This window comes from Trichomycterus rosablanca, chromosome 19, assembly GCF_030014385.1.
Source record: "Trichomycterus rosablanca isolate fTriRos1 chromosome 19, fTriRos1.hap1, whole genome shotgun sequence".
Taxonomy (NCBI): Eukaryota; Metazoa; Chordata; class Actinopteri; order Siluriformes; family Trichomycteridae; genus Trichomycterus; species Trichomycterus rosablanca.
Genome location: NC_086006.1, coordinates 8,919,446 through 8,937,224, shown reverse-complemented (window position 1 = coordinate 8,937,224; position 17,779 = coordinate 8,919,446). Strand labels below are relative to the sequence as shown.

Genomic DNA, 17,779 nt, shown 5'->3' with positions numbered 1-17,779 from the left:
GGAGGACTCTGAACTTCAATTCCCTTATTTAGTTTGGAACACGTCTGAAGGCGGTCTTCTCGCTTCAGCTGCTCCTCCTAAGAATGTCCCAAGAATAGAGTGAGGAAAATAGGTGGAGCGCTGGGGATCATGTGAGAGTGACTGACTAAGTGAGTAGGTACTTGTGTTATCCAGCTGATGTTGTCACTCACTCCGGCTTATGCTTCGACTCTAGTTGAGGAGAGAATACGCTTGTTAACTGAGCTTTCAGATCGCAGGAATTGCTATGTGCTGTAGTCTCCTTTCCAAATGCAGATACTAAATATTAGCTATTAACACCAAGATGTTTATTTGGAGCTTCTTGAGTATTATTCCTCTTTGGACAGGTAGCGTTCTCCTGGCATTCGGCAAACCCAGATGTTTCTGTCAGAATGACAGATGGTGATGCACAATTTATCACTTCAAAAAACGTCACCACTGCTCCGTAGTCTAAAAATGGTGTGCTTTACACCACTCTAGTCAATCCTTAGCATTACACTTGATGCTCTTAGTCTTTTGTGCGGCTACTCTGTCTTTCAAATTATTCTGTCAAGCTTGTAGAGTTTTGAAGCCAGCAGTGAGTGAGCATGTAAGGCATACCACCTTAAAATGAAGCTGTTTTTCCTAGGTTTTGTTTACAGAAACAGCACTAATAGATTACATTTACATTTTCACCATGGGCCCTGGGCATGGCATTACTGTGCCAGCATACATATTGAGGGTTAAGGGTCTTGCTCAGTGACAACCTGGCAGTGGTGGGGCTTGAATCAGTGACCTTTTTTGATTACTAGTCCAGGACCCTAACCACTAGGCTAGAACTGCCCTATGGCAGGGTCCTAATAGTTGACCATGTTGAAACTTTTCAAGAAACTTTCCTAGTTGACCAAGTATGGAAACTGTCCAAGTTTCCATAGTTGACCATAGCATTTGCCGAACAAGCGCTTGAGTAGCGCAGCAGTGCCCACCACCCAAAGACCTGAGTTCTAAGTCTTACCCTATGTTCAGACTGAAAGCGATGTGACGAAACAACCGGCTGTCGTTCATTTTTTTTTATTAGAGCTGGCGACAGGAGGCGGAGCGAACGTTGGTAATCCAAAGAAGGTGGAGTTTAACTTTATGCAAATTAGGAGCGAAGCGATGTGCCGGTTACCAATAAGAATTGAGCATTCAGTCGAGTGGTACACACTTTATCTTGCCACCTTGAAACAGTATGCTTCATAGTGAACGGTGTCAATCTTTCACAAATATACAGCAGCAATCTTAATGAACACAGTTTGATCACAGCTTGTCATGTTTACTGCACACAGTGATGGTCTACGCAGAGATAACATTTATAGATGAGCGGTTTCCCTCCAGGACTTTTATTTTTAATGGAAACACATTTCATTGGTGGTTAAAAACCAAGTGGTAAGGTATCTGATTTGTAACTGATCTTGCTTGGCGTCAGTTGAACCATGGCAAGCAAACACCCACAGGCGATAATGATGCTGCCGGTGTGAACACGGGGCGATGAGCGATCAGCAATTCGGGCGAGAAGAGGTGAAAAATCGCTGCCGATCTGAACGTAGGATAAGATTCACAGTTAAAGTTTAGATACAATTGTAATTGGACATGTTTCTAACAGCGGATTCCAATGATTTCTGCAAATGTTCTCTGTTAGGGCTTGTGGAAAAACAAAAAAAGACAAGGAACACCAAGAATAAGCTGTGCAGGCAACACGAGACAAAGGGCATTGGAGAGCAGGAGAAAGCTGACCCATCTGTGCAAAGCGATAACTGTGTGACATTACGTATAACATGACCAGCTAAGATGATTTATTATTCATCGTGGTTGTTTTGAAAGTTGTAAAATGTCATATTACTGCCATGTGTGAGTGCAGTGATTAGAGATTATGGTCGACTACAGCCATATAAATAGGCCTGGGTAGGACTGCACTTACATCTAAGTTTAGGAACAGTGGTTTCTCAGCAAAATGGAGAAAAAAAACACAGACTGCCAACTTATGGATAAGTGTTATCTTAAAAAAATCACAATAATTAGGTTTGCAGTGAATTAGAAGCTGCGTCAGCGTAGGTGACACTAGGCAAAGTCTAACAAGCTTTTCTGCTTTCTCTTCAAGCTTGTCATCAGCTTCAGTCAAGCATCAAGGTCTTGCTTTCGATGGCAGCCTTGAAGCCCATGGTGACGTTAAGCTTACTAAACAGTATACAGTGACACCTACTGTATGTTCCAACAGCTTTATATACTGTATATATATATAGCGCGTCCAATTGCCCGATTGTGTCATGCTTCCTCTCCACCAATGCCGATCCCTGCTCTGATTGAGGAGAACGAAGCTAACCCACGCCCTCTCCGACACGTGGGCAGCAGCCGTATGCGTTTTTTATCACCTGCACTTTGATGAGTTTGGTGCAGCTCAGCGTTGTGTACGGAGAGAACACACCCTGACACCCTCTTTTCTCATCTCTGTGCAGGTGCCATCAATCAGCCAGCAGAGGTCGCAATTACACCAGTCATGGGAGAGAGACTCCATCCGGCTTAGTCCCGCCCAAATCTGAGCAACACGCCAATCGTTGTTCATGTGGCCGCTCAGCCTTAGCCGGTAGGCAGAGCTGAGATTCGATACGATGTATTCGAGATCCCAGCTCTGGTTCCAGCGTGTGTTTTTTACCGCTGCGCCACCTGAGCGGCGTTCCAACAGCTTTTGAGGATGTTACATTTCATTCTAGAACTTTCCACACCACTGAGTTAATAATATAAGTCTCTGTCTCTCCAACATATTTCAATAAAACCCACAATAAATTAAAGTTTAAAGGACTTTAAATGTACTGTACTTTAAAAAAAAGCTAAATCTCAGCATGTTGCATGTCATTATATAATACTAAATCGGCAAGGTGAATATTAAGATGTGATTGCTCAGCTTTCATTGCTTTCCTTTTTCCCATGCTTTCTATATTTACAAAGCAGACGTATGTTTCATTGGGGGTTATCATGGATGCCATTGTGGGGTAAGTGCATACTTACCTGTCTCTCCTAATGTGTGTGGGGTGAACATCCTCCTTTTCTTTTCTGGGAGAGTAATATCCCCTACTCCACATGTAATCATCTATCTGTTCTAATCACCCCTCTGCTTCAGGTTGTGAATTCCATTATTCCATTATTTTGGCCACTGGTTATTTTGTAAACTTCTTTTGTTTGTGACTACAGCCGCAGTATTGTTCTACCTTGTTTATTTGTCCTGCAACTGGGTTCGCAATTACGAAGCTTCTATCTGGCACTTCCGTAATGAGGTGCAACACGCCCTATCACAGAGATGTTTCGGTTCAAAGCTCAGGAGCTTATGGCTCATACACCGATCAGCCATAACATTAAAACCACCTCCTTGTTTCTACACTCACTGTCCATTTTATCAGCTCCACTTACCATATAGGAGCACCTTGTAGTTCTACGATTACTGACTGTAGTCCATCTATTTCTCTGCATGCTTTGTTAGCCCTCTTTCATGCTGTTCTTCAATGGTCAGGACCCCCACAGGACCACCACAGAGCAGGTATTATTTAGGTGGTGGATCATTCTCAGCACTGCAGTGACACTGACATGGTGGTGGTGTGTTAGTGTGTGTTGTGCTGGTATAAGTGGATCAGACACAGCAACGCTGCTGGAGTTTTTAAATACCGTGTCCACTCACTGTCCACTCTATTAGACACTCCTACCTAGTTGGTTCACCTTGTATATGTAAAGTCATAGACGATCGGTCATCTATTGCTGCTGTTTGAGTTGGTCATCTTCTAGACCTTCATCGGTGGTCACAGGACGCTGCCCACGGGGCGCTGTTGGCTGGATATAATTTTGGTTGGTGGACTATTCTCAGTCCAGCAGCGACAGTGAGGTGTTTAAAAACTCCATCAGCACTGCTGTGTCTGATCCACTCATACAAGCACATCACACTCTAACACACTACCACCATGTCAGTGTCAATGCAGTGCTGAGAATGACCCACCACCCAAATAATACCGGTTCTGTGGGGGTCCTGACCATTGAAGAACAGCATGAAAGGGGGCTAACAAAGCATGCAGAGAAACAGATGGACTACAGTCAGTAATTGTAGAACTACAAAGTGTTTCTATATGGTAAGTGGCGCTGATAAAATGGACAGGGAGTGTAGAAACAAGGAGGTGGTTTTAATGTTATGGCTGATCAGTGTATATGACTGAATAGAATTGAGAATAGAGTTGTTCATTTTGTTTATATTTCATGCAGTTTATGAAATTGATTATGAAATGTTTACTGTGCAATTATTATAATTTGCTGTTTAGGTACAAAATAGTATTCCACATCAAATGGACAAAAAACCTTGGACATTCATTGTGTTTTTATCAAAGTTTGGCAGTAAAAAATGCAGCCTAAATGCTGTTTCCTACACATTTTCCCTACAGCACTTTTCACTTTTCACTGGGGTTGCCCAGTGATATTTCATATAAAAAGAAAAAGTATTCAGACCCTTGACTGTGGTCAGGTGCATCATGTTTGCTTTCACTACCCTTGATATGTGATATTTGTCTAGGACTCAACTGGAGTTCACCTGTTGTAAATTGAATTTACTGGACATAGTTTAGAAAGGCACTCACTTGGATCTATAATGGCCCAAGAAACAAAGGCAGAAACTGAAAGGAACCTCAAGTTGGTAATGGTTATTGGAGCTGCTACATGAATAAATAGGTAGCTTAAGAGGACCTAGATCCTTTAGCTCTAGACATAAACTACTTTTTCCAAAGGAAAGCATATGTGGTGGCCGTCATCATTCACTACATGGCCAAAAGTATGTTAACACCACTTTTAATTGTTAAATACTGCTATTTTAGCCACACCCATTGCTAACAGCTGCACACAATCTCTTAAGACTGAGTTCTGGATCTCGATTAATTCACCAAGCCAAGGAATCTCCATCTAAGGATTGCCACAAGAAACCAGATACCACATAGGTGGTAAATGATGTACTGACTGAAGACAAGTAACTCCCTGGCTGTGATACAACATACATAAAAAAGAATAAGGAGGATGCAGAATTCTGGAATGTTCTTGGGTTTGGTCTTGCTTTGAGTCATACTAACACATAAAGCTTTAACATCACTTTCAGACAGGGTTGTTGGAACATACGTATGACGACGCAAATTTTACCCTCCTTTCATCGCGCTGTATAAACATGTGTGCACACGAGTGTGTATAATGGCAAGTGTCCACCTGCTTTCGGAATCTCTGTTTATCCACTGCAAAAATAACCTAACAGCTCCCCCCCCACAATTCTTTTGATAAATGGCATTGGGTGTGCTTCATCTAAATATAGGTCAATCAAGTTTTCTCCAAGGAGCTTGTGTATAATAGTAGGATGAAAGAAAGGGGTGGTACTTTTAATGTAAGCAAGACACACATTGGTCAGAATCCTTCTAGTCTAAAGGTAGAATTAGGAAAGGGGTACTTATTAGAAGAACATCCAGATCTTTGGTTGGACACTGTTCAGACACAAAGACCTTATTTTTGTGTTTTGTTCTTCGGGTACTGAGCACAAAAGGCCCTCAACATGGTAAGAGCACGGAAATGAGCTACAGTTATTGGGATGTATATAGAGGAGGGCATTTCCTGGAGGGATGGTGTCTAGTATAGCTTGGTGATTTTACTGCTCTGTCACACCTACTCAACCTTGATAACTAAGAAGATAGATAGATAGATAGATAGATAGATAGATAGATAGATAGATAGATAGATAGATAGATTAGATAGATAGATAGATAGATAGATAGATAGATAGATAGATAGATAGATAGATAGATAGATAGATAGATAGATAGATAGATAGATAGATAGATATTCCTTTTGTTCTTACTGTAAGTTCTATAGATTACTGTAAGTTTACTGTAATACCAATTAGTTCTTATGGTTATAATATTTCTCCTCAATTTCTGGCTAATTATTTGTGTCATAACATTGCTGGAGAATTGGTCTATTCGTAGGTCATCATTTTATCTCACTTTGTTCTAGAAGATTTCTGGTTCTGTTTCCATTTGTATGAATACAAGTGAAAGGAACTGATATTGGGGGGTTTTAAGATTTAAGCAGCAGATACGGATGTTCATGGACATTCATCTGTGTATAGAGATGCTTTAAAATAGTATAGTCATGTAGTATCATCTGCGATTGAACGTTAATAAAGTAGCATCATCTAGTAATGAAGTGTGTGAAGTGTAGTGCATGCTTGTGGAACGTTTGTGGTTAGTGACGGTAACATGCAAGCATGTGTTTGTATGTTTGGCATAGAAACACAGAGAGAGAGAGAGTGAGAGGAAGACAAGAGTAAAAGTAAACTTTTGGCATTTGTCTTGTAACGATAGACAAGGAGACATTTGAGATGAAAGAGCTTTATGATAATGCCAGTCTTCTTCTGTATCACTCGTCAGCCTTTGAAGGCATTAATTACAGCTATATTAGTGCCATGAGTGCATTATTTACATATCTGTTGGGATTTCTAGTATTTTGGATCCCAAGTGTGTATAAGGTTTGCGCAGCTTAATGCACAGGGTATTCCAAGTCGCCTTGGATAAATGTAAATCTAATCTGACCTTTTATTGAAATAAGTACTAATTACTTTTCAGCAAATGGAATGAGGGACATAAATATTTTAACTTTACCACTTACAACAAATGTAGCGAAAGAAAAACGTGTAAACATTAATAACCTAATAGGATTCTGAACGTGATTACTAGATATGGTATTGAAATTGTTCTGGTATGATTGTATCAGGTGCAGCAGTGTTTTTGGGATATTTAAATACTGTTTGAACTAAATGGCCCCTGTATTAGCTACACATATCCTGCTAGCACTTTAAAGACTGTGTTACTCTTTCTGTAGCCTTTTATCACTTGAGACTTTCTGAACCAGCGACCTTTTGATTACTAGTCAAGTACCTTAACCACTAGTGAGAAAAAAAAAGTGCCGATCATTAACATTTTCGTGGCATTTAGCGGACGCTTTTATCCAAAGTGATTTACACTAATCACTGAATACAATTCAAGCAATTGAGGGTTAAGGGCCTTGCTCAGGGACCCAACAGTGGCAACTTGGTGATGGTGGGGTTTGAAGCAGCAACCTTCTGATCACTAGTCCTGTACCTTAACCACTGAGCTACCACTGTCACAGAACAGTGTTGGTTTTATTTTTAGTTGCGGCACTAGTCTTCCCCTAGTGGGATTGGGGTTGACATTGGGGTGTTTTGAAAGCCCAACAACACTGCTGCACCTAATACACTCATACTAACTAGGACAACATGTTATTACCCTGTTGGGGTCATTGTAATTCTTAGAATGACTTAGAATGGTCCGCCAGCCTAATAATATCTGGTTAGTGGGGGTTCCGTGGGGTCAAAGTGTACAGTGTAACATTGGGGCTACAGTATGCCCACAGTGTTAATCTGTATGCTGTAGCTTATAAAATAATGAAAGAATGTACATGTATTTAAGTTATGTCAGTTTTACCACTGCTTTATTCTATTCAGGGTTGTGGTGAGTATTATTCACTGGGTTAAAGGTTGGAAACACCCTTGAAAGGTCATCACAGGGCACACACATTCACACTTAGGGAAATTTTAGTATCAATTAACCTGATAGCGTGTCTTTGGACTGTGGGAGTAAACCAGAGCACCTGGAGGAAAACCATAAAGACACAGGGAGAACATGCCTAGTCCACACAGAAAGGACCCAGTTTGCTCCACATGGGAATTAAACCCTAGACTTTCTTGCTGTGAAGCTACACTAACTGTATTCATAGAAAGATTAAATAACAAAGGTCCCAGAGTCAACCCTTGTTGCTCTCAACAAAATACAGCATAACATAGCCAAGGGCCCTGATGAACGCAGAGGCCAAATAGCTCCCAGTGCATAAAAAATTTGTTAATTAAAATATCAAAGTCCTATATGTACTAATTACTAGTAATTAATTAGGGAAACATAATTGTCTGGAATGATGGCCCAAAATTTGTACTAATATGCCTGCAATGTGCTTGAATCAAAGTACCCAAAGTACCAAGTGCAACCTAATATTCACACCCAGTTAGACAGGATCTAATCCTATCTATTACTGAGCTTGTTAAGTTTACATTAACATGGAAACATTAACATGTCCATTAGTACCAGAGTAAAATAAATACAGTTACTAAATGCAATTACTGGGCCAGTATTGCCACAAATTAGAGTAATGAGCAACAGAATATACAGTATTTTGGCACAGTGGTAAGTTACATTTGCCGACTACTTCTGGGATCTAGGGTTCAAATTCTCAGCGGTACTATTGGCTGGTCAGGCGTCTACATACAGGCATGATTGGCTGAGTCAGAGGAGTGTGGGTGGTTGGCCCTGCGTTGGATTGGCGTCCTGTCTGAGGTGTGTTAATGCATTACGGGCAGTAATTCTGGGGAAACGAGACCCACCGTGACCCTGACCAGGATAAAGCAGATCAAAGCAGGTAGTATCAGGTGGCCAGGCCAGGTGCATAGGAACAATTGGCTATGTCTGAGGGAGGAGGATGGCCGAAGCGGATGGATTGGTGCCCTGTCTAGGGTGTATTCCTGCCTTGCACCTGGTGTTTCAGAGGAAACCAGACCCACCACGACCCTGATCAGGATTTATTGGTGGTAAAAATACAAATGACATTACATTAAATAAAATTTAAGTGCTTTTACTACCTGAGAAATACAATAAAATAAATAACAACATCTAAAAGTTGAATGGTTCTTGAGGTCCTGGGTTTAGGTCTTGACTCTTACCACTGTCTTTTTTGAGTTTTGCATGTTTTCCCTGTGTTTCCTGTTGGTACTCCATGCACTCCATGCTGCACTAAATAACCTCTAGTGTAAGAGGCTAAAAAATATGTGATTCTGTGTGGCCCTTGAGTGAACTGGCACCCTGTCCAGGTTGTGTTCAGTAGTTCTAGGTGGCCCATGGTAGCTCAGTGTGTTTTCTTTGGGAAAGTAAGATCTTAAAAATGGTTTATAGTGGGTTTTATTTCTGTTCTTTTCGTAGCCAACTGACGCCCAGGCTGATGCACGCTCCTTCCTGAGCGAGGAGATGATTACTGGTAAGGCTTCAAGCATTGATTTGTTAGCTCCTCATCTAACTGTATTATTAATAAATACATCATTAGAACATCAGAGGGCAGCTGTAGCCTAGCGGTTAGGGTACTGGACTAGTAATCGAAAGGTTGCTGGTTCAAGCCCGACCACTGCCAGGTTGCCACTGTTGGGCCCTTGAGCAAGACCCTTAACCCTCAATTGCTTAGACAGCATACTGTCACAGTAATGTAAGTTGCTTTGGATAAAAGCGTCTGCTAAATGCCAACAATGTAAATTGAACATTTGTATGTATTATGATTAATCCGATGGACGAGTCTGGGTTTGGTGGTTGCCAGGAGAACGGTACTTGTCTGACTGCATTGTGCCTAGTGTAAAGTTTGGTGGAGGGGGGATTATGGTGTGGGCTTGTTTTTTAGTAGTTGGGCTCGGCCCCTTAGTTCCAGTGAAAGGAACTCTTAATGCTTCAGCATAACAGTCTGGGGATGGCCCTGTCCTGTTTCAACATGACTGCGCACCAGTGCACAAAGCAAGCTCCATAAAGACATGGATGAGCGAGTTTGGTGTGGAAGAACTTGACTGGCCTGCACAGAGTCCTGACCTCAACCCGATAGAACATCTTTGGGATGAATTAGAGCGGAGACTGCGAGCCAGGTCTTCTCGTACATCAGTGTCTGACCTCACAAATGCGCTTCTGGAAGAATGGTCAAAAATGTCCATAAACACACTCCTAAACCTTGTGGAAAGCCTTCCCAGAAGAGTTGAAGCTGTTATAGCTGCGAAGGGTGGGCCGACATCATATTAAACCCTATGGATTAAGAATTGGAGTCACTCTAGTTCATATGCGTGTGAAGGCAGACGAGCGAATACTTTTGGCAATATAGTGTAGATTGCTAGCTCTTATGCAACATTGTTGAGTGGTGGAAAATTGGCAGTGACTAAATTGGGTAGATAGGGGTTTAAAAATAGGGGAACTTAATCAATATTTGAATACCATTTTTTGTAATTAACAGAGTTTAAAGCCGCATTCGACATGTTTGACACCGATGGTGGCGGTGACATCAGCACCAAAGAGTTGGGTACCGTGATGAGGATGCTGGGTCAGAATCCAAGCAGAGAGGAGCTGGATGCCATCATCGAGGAGGTTGATGAGGATGGTATGTAAGCGTCATTATACTTGACGTGACTTAAGTGTTAACATGACACTGAAATGACCATGTGATGTATTGCTGATGTATCAGGCAGCGGTACTATTGACTTTGAGGAGTTCTTGGTGATGATGGTGCAGCAGATGAAGGAGGACCAGGCAGGAAAGAGTGAGGAGGAGTTGTCCGAATGCTTCAGAATCTTTGACAAGTATGTAACTCATTGTACTTTTCTGCTCTACTGATTCGTAGTCTAAATTATACGCCAAAACACTACAGACATCCCAAGTCTCCCGAAAGTTCCGGGAGTCTCCCGCATATACATATCGGCTCCCTGATGCTCGCAAGTCAGATAAAATCTCCTGGAATCTAGAACAAGCGGCCAAGAGCGCACACACACACACACACACACACACACACACGCACGCAGGCGACACAGACTTTTTTCCCCGATGGTGTATTAAATCCGTTATCTGATATACAATCTAGCGCACTGTGTAGGGAACATAAACCAATTGTCTAATATATTGTCTAGTGCACTAGGTAGGGAACATAAATCTATGATCAAATATACTTTCTAGTGCACTATGTAGTGAACATAATGCATTATCTAATACACTATCTAGTGCACTATGTAGGGAACATAAATCCGTGATCTGATATACAATCTAGTGCACTGTGTAGGGAACATAAATTCATATCTAAAATACTTTCTAGTGAACTATGTAGGGAACATAATTAATTGTGTAATATACTATCTAGTGCACTATGTAAGGAACACAAATCATCATCTAGTTATACTTTCTAGTGCACTATGTAGTGAACATAATGCGTTATCTAATACACTATCTAGTGCACTATGTAGGGAACATAAATCCGTGATCTGATATACAATCTAGTGCACTGTGTAGGGAACATAAACCAATGATCTAATTCACACTCTAGTGCACTACGTAGGAAACATAAATTCATATCTAAAATACTATCTAGTGCACTATGTAGGGAACATAAATCCGTGATCTGTTATACAATCTAGTGCACTATGTAGAGAACCTAAATCTGTTAAATAATACACTACCTAAAGCATTATGTAAAAAAAACATAAGTCTATTATCTAGTACACTATCTAGTGCACTAAGTAAGGGGGAGATTTTGGGGGATTTTGGTGTCCGGGTCCGGGGGTACCTCCCTGAAATCAGTTTTTGCAACTTGGGATGTCTGACACTAAAACTATAGTTTATAGTTTAAATTAGGGATGCATCAATACCAATACATGTATTTTTGTACTTGCCGATACCGATACCAATACTTATTTTAAACAAAAACACACGTGAGAAGTGACGAGAAGTTTAATGATACCACGTCCAAAAATGCACGTCAACAAGTAGCGAATGATCAAAGTGTTTGTGCGCTGATGTGATGAAATCAAAGAGGAAAAATAAATGAATCTGAGTGGATTTGGCAACACGAATAGCACGGATTGTTCTGTAGTGAGTTGGAGGTTAATAAATATTTTTGCAATGTTGGTGTTTTGTTGTTATGTTTTGTAGAGAACGATCAGGTCAGAAATACTGTAAAACGTGTGTGTGTGTGCCGGTGTATTCTGATATAAACTTTATTATCCCCCTGTCCCACCTGTTTACACTCCTCTCCTGCGTTTCCCCTCACACCGTATCCTGCGTTCTCATTGGCTGTTCGTCATGTCACTCATTCCCTGTCGCACATCTCAGATCAGATATCTGACGTGCTAGAAAACTTGATCCGGTCGGATCGAGTTGTTGGATAGTTCACACTTAGCGATCGAGAGCCGAGTTTTGATCGCCGAGTGAACGCCGAGTTGCTCCCGAGCCGGCAAATCTAGCGCTGACCAGTCGCCGCAAATACCCGATACCAGTATCGGTACTCATGCATCTCTAGTTTAAATATAGTTAAATTCACTATAACTGCTAATGTAAACACAGTGGTGTTGAAATCCATTGTTTATTCTCTTCAGCAAGGACACATTAATGTCCAATGCCAACATCAATGAACCTAACACAATGTCTGCATCTGTTTACTTCAGGTTAGCGCCTGCTATGCATCTGGACATCTGATCTCCTCACTTGTTTCAGTCATTTTTATCAATCTTCTACAAAGAGTTATTTATATTTAGTGTTATATCAGTGTATTTTATAGTGTTTAGTGTTGTTTATATAGTGTTTTAGTTGTTCAGTTGTTCAATTTTATTCTTAGAGTAGCAGCTCACTCAGTGTAGCACCAGTGCTAACAGATTAGCATTAATCATGGCTCTTTTATACATGGTGCTTGAAGGAGTTGCTAAAAACAAAACTTAGCGTTCTTATTGTTAGAGAATGGCTTTGAACTGTGCATGTCTACTAATGCTACGTCTTCGATTACGAGGGTGAGAAGCTTAAAGGTTCCCCAGATTTATGAACATTGTTTATTAACTACTACTGCCACTTTATTTAAAAACACTGACATGACATTAACTTTATTTGCATGTATAATGCTACTAGTGGTAGCGGTACTAACTGATCATAGGTGGCAAATTAAAATGTAAATCCTCATAAACTTCACTATGCCTTTTTAAATGTTTCTGTAGCCAACTTGCCTAGCTAGATAACGTGACTCGCTACTGTTTTTAAGTGAAAAAACAGCAAGACACTATAAAATACACTGATAGAACCCTAAATTGAGGCGATCAGATGTCCAGATGTGTAGCGGGCTCTAACCGGAAGTAAACAGGTGTAAAGTACAGAAAGCAGACATACATCTTGCTACATTGTTCAAAAGGTCACTATAACTCAGGGGTGTCAAACTCATTTTCACCGAGGGCCACATCAGCATTATGGTGGCCCTCAAAGGGCCGATTGTAACGTATTCTGCTGTGATTGCAGTCTGTTGTTTTTCTTGGAGGCTAAATTCTGCATTTATATTGTCCTCCTTTACCACAGACACGGCCTCATAACACAAGAGACACACCAGTTTCTCTTCCTGAAGCACAAACTTGTTTTCACTTTCATTAAATTTCCTCCTTCTGCTTAATTTTCTTACTTATCTTCTTGTACACTTTGGGATTATGTGTATATATTTCTTAACATCATCTACTGTATCTCTATTTTGAGAGATGCAGTTAATGTAGGATTTTACAGTGTATTTTAAGACAATTGTTCTGCCCACACTAATAGTTTATCCCCCTTGCTCAGCTAGACAGACAGACAGACAGACAGACAGACAGACAGCTCCCTTCAGAATACAGTCGGTTTATTTGCTTCCCAGCTGTGTGATACACTGTGTGCACCAGAATGAAGTAAAAATACAAACAATACAAACAATAAAGAACTTAATACAGTAAAAGCACACAGCTGTAGTCAAGTGTTACATCTGGTACAATATGAGATTTAACCAAACGTAAAATAGCGCTAACGAGTGAAAATTTTGTGTAAAGATACTAATTGCTATAGTACGATTATACGATTGTATTTAATTATGGTAAATTTGTAACTAAAGCGCTGTGATATACTCACTAAACATTTACAAACAACTGAGAATATAAACGCCACTACTTACAGACGATGCTTTGGTATTATACTGCAAGATAATGATTTATATTTATTATTATTGTTTACATTACTACCCTCGTTCTTTTGCCGTAAAAGTCACATGGCTTCTCAGCGAAGGTCAAAGTTAGTTGCCATGACTACGATGTCACCAGTTGCCGGTTAAAGGCGCAGGTGTCTCATTTAATAATAAGCGCGTCTCTGTAACGACTCGAACCATCACAACTATCATAAAGTCGTTCAAGCTCTCGCGGGCCGGATCGGGCCGTGAGTTTGACACCCCTGCTATAACTGGTGAACATAAGAACTTTTACAGTGATAATGTCTCCCCCTTGTGGCGAAACTTACACCTGCTAGATCTAGGAATATAAATGACTGAGTTACACTTGACAATGTTGTCACTGTATGATCCTTGTACATAAAGATAGTTATGTAGACATTTGATTTGTGCACATTCAGTCAACAGGGTGTTTGTATGGCTGGGCACTGATGTTGGTCAAGAAAGTTGAAACTAATTTTCCAGTTCATTCCAAAGCTGTTCAGTGGGGCTGAGGTCAGGGCTCTGTGCAGGCTACTGAGGTTTCTTTAAACCCAGCTTTACTTCATGTCCTTGTACACAAGGGCATATTCATTCTGGAACATTCTTTGGTATAACTGATTTTTTACACCTGTTAGCAGTTGTGGCTTAAACATGTGAATTCAAACAATAGGTGGGTGTCCTGATACCTTTGTTGTCCAGTTTGTCTATAATATAAATGGTTGATCCCGTATGCCATGATGAAACATCAGGTTATGTACTTCCTGTGGACCTGAGCTCAATACCTTTGTTAGGCCACTGTCTGCCAGGGATTTGGTATGTTCCCCCAGGTCTGTGTGGGTTGCTTCCAAGTGTTTGGTTGCATCCAAAAAATGGACTAGCTGGATTACACTCCCACTAATTGTGAGTGAGTGAGTGAGTGAGTGAGTGCCAGAGTGCCAGCATTGCACTCTTAGTACAGTACAGACAGAGCTGCATTTTCTCACACAATGCACTGAATACCACCAGTTTCAGACCCAGTTCTTCCCCAAATTCAACACCATCATCCCCTTTAACTCCCTTCCAGACTCGGACAAACTGCCCCACCTACTGGGGAAGCACAGAGAGAACTGCACACTAGCAGCACTGTACAAACACACCTGTCACTAGGTGAGGGACAGTGGGTGACCATGTCTCTCTCTCACACACATGCACGTTTGTTTTTATTACTGCTTACATTTACTGCCACTTTTGATTTTTTTTTATTATTATTACTACTTGCACTGTTTTTCTTAAATTTGTATATGTATATCTGTAACTTTTTTAGATATTGTATATTTGCTATTGCTATTATTTTCTTTTTATTATATTTACTTAGTATGGAACTAAGCTTTGGCGATACTACTGTTCATATTTTTGTCATGTCAATAAAGCTACATTTGAGTTGAGTAAATAGGTGAGTGAGTAAATGAGTGAGTGAGTGCAGTGGTACCTTGAGGTATTTCTTCCCATAGAGATGTATGGAAAACCTGTTAATGCATTCCATCGTCCTGTTGAACTGCATATGTTTTAGGCTAATTTAAAACAATGGGGTTGTTTTTGACACTTATACACTGAAAATAACACAAATATAATTAAAAAAAAACACTGAAATACAATAGAAAACAGTTAAAAATAAATAATGTGACGTACTAAAATGAGCGAGGAATTTCATTAGTGGAGAGAACTTATGAGAAGTAATAATTAAGAGAGGTTTAAAACGATAAGCGTTTTAGACTCTCTTAAAAAAAAAAAGCTGATTCTTACAATTTCTCAGAATCCCGAGCTATAACACAAGTTTAAAGTGAAACGGTGAGGAAAATCCAGCTAAACACAGATACATGTTGAGCTTTCAGAGTGAATCTGACGGTTATTCCACACAAATGCAGATTCGTCTCATATGCACACTTTGATGATGTCTTATTGCACCGCTCAAGCCCAGTGCTGAAAAAACTATTTTAAGTGAACACAATGAGTTTAAGGGAAATGTTGAGTTCAAGGGTACAAATATCTCGACAAAAGGCGTCGAGTTTCAAAGATTTTGAGTTTAGGGGACAATGAGTTGTCATACAGTTCAGGGTGTATTTATTGCATGCAGTGGTTTTACCTACAACTCTAACACAACCCTCAGGTTGATGTGGTTATTAAAGATGATTAAATAAATAAAAGCTTCTAAAATTGATCCAGTGGCTTGATTACACCAAAATAAATGCTGTAATCTTTAAGAAAGAAAATGCAATTTTGAACAAATGAATAAACCTGTGGACATCATGTATAATTATATTTAATTTTACCACTGCAGTGCTTATTTAGTGTTAAAATTAAGTGGTTTCCACAAATGCCCAGTACTGATGTTCTGTTTTCTATTTTGTGATGGAAATAAACAGGAATGGAGATGGTTTTATCGACCGGGAGGAGTTTGCAGACATTCTGCGTGCTACTGGAGAGCCAATCTCAGAAGAAGAGATGGAGGAGCTCATGGTTGATGGAGACACAAACAAAGATGGCAAACTTGACTTTGATGGTAAACTGAACACCAGTCATGTACAAATTCATTCATTCATTGGCAGTTTTACTGGTGGGTCCAATTCACTGGGCAATAGGCAGAAAATAACTTGGACAGGATGCCAGTCCATCACAGGGCAAACACACACTCATACAGTACCTAGGGGGACTTTAGTATTTCCAATTAGCCTGACTGCATGTCTTTGGACTGTGGGAGGAAACCGGAGCACCCAGAGGAAACCCACACAGACATGGGGAGAACATGCAAACTCCATACAGACCACTTTAACTGGGAATCGAACCCAGGATCATCTTGCTGTGAGGGCGACATACTGTATAGGATTTTCTATTTTAATATCTCACTCGTTTTATTTTACACACACACACACACACACACACACACACAGATTACCTGAGTCCTGTTGGCTGACACGTACACATGAGGGGAGAACTACAAAGTGGGAAGCTGGACAGCACCGGGGACCTGGTTTTCATCCAGGTACTCTGGTTTCCTGCCAACTCCCATTCTCCTGGTGAACTGACTACTCATCTAGGTAAAGAATCATGACAATCAGTGTGTGTGTGTGTGATGCCCTGGGATGGACTGTTGTTCTGTGTGCTTTTGCATTCTAGGACCATGATTCTGATCAGGATAGTATTGTTAATTGAACAGTAGATAAATAAATAATTAAATTAATACTTTAATTAATGTGTATATGTATTACAGACCCGATTCTAGTCCAGTTATTAGACGCCAAGCTAATGATGCAAATTAAAATGTCATTAATATATTTTTACGTTTTTATTTTTTATTATTTCAGAGTTCTTAAAAATGATGGAGAACGTCCAGTAAAAGTGCCACCTTCCACCTATCCGCTCGGGCCCCAAGTCCTGTGCTTAAAACAACACAAAAATCTCACTGAAGAAACATCTCGAAACCGTAATCAAATGAATAAAGGGAAACAGAGTTGACATTCTTCTGGAACTTTCTCTTTAAGACTCGAAACGTCTATAAATAGCCATCGAACCTTTTAAAAGGACTTCACTTTCCCACCACCCCCCACCCCACCTCCAGGTTTTCTTCAGCTGCCCGCCTGTGCGCCCTGCTCCTTCTGGACACATGATATACAATTCCTTCAGACCTCTTTCCTACTTTTGACCTTCTTGTCCCACCCTGTAATGTTCCTAAATAAACCAGAGTCAATCTGACTTTCTGTCTTCTGGTCCTTCTAAATCGAAATCGCACATCCTAGTGGATAAAGTAAAGAACTCTTTACTTTAGGTTTGAATCTGTCAGCTTTTAAAGCAGGGGGGTTGTTTCTATGAGTGTTTAAGCTACACTGGAAAGGTGTAAATCAGGTGATCAGTCCTTGTATCCAAA

General features: G+C 40.4%; 1 protein-coding gene across 1 annotated transcript; it reads left to right on the top strand.

Annotated features, from left to right (window-relative positions):
• The first annotated feature begins 5,508 nt into the window (after positions 1-5,508).
• On the top strand, positions 5,509-17,607 carry LOC134333144 (troponin C, skeletal muscle). The gene is made up of 6 exons (XM_063014996.1): positions 5,509-5,599; positions 9,087-9,141; positions 10,147-10,290; positions 10,375-10,489; positions 16,281-16,417; positions 17,220-17,607. The coding sequence occupies exons 1-6, from the start codon at positions 5,597-5,599 to the stop codon at positions 17,249-17,251; spliced, it is 486 nt and encodes a 161-aa protein (XP_062871066.1). The 5' UTR covers positions 5,509-5,596; the 3' UTR covers positions 17,252-17,607.
• The last annotated feature ends 172 nt before the right edge of the window (positions 17,608-17,779 follow it).

What these genes read in the sequence shown, in the direction of transcription:
- LOC134333144 (XM_063014996.1), top strand. An exon ending in GAGCGAGGAGATGATTACTG is followed by an intron (nt 9,142 to 10,146) that starts GTAAGGCTTCAA and finishes TGTAATTAACAG; the next exon opens with AGTTTAAAGCCGCATTCGAC. An exon ending in TGGCAAACTTGACTTTGATG is followed by an intron (nt 16,418 to 17,219) that starts GTAAACTGAACA and finishes TTATTATTTCAG; the next exon opens with AGTTCTTAAAAATGATGGAG.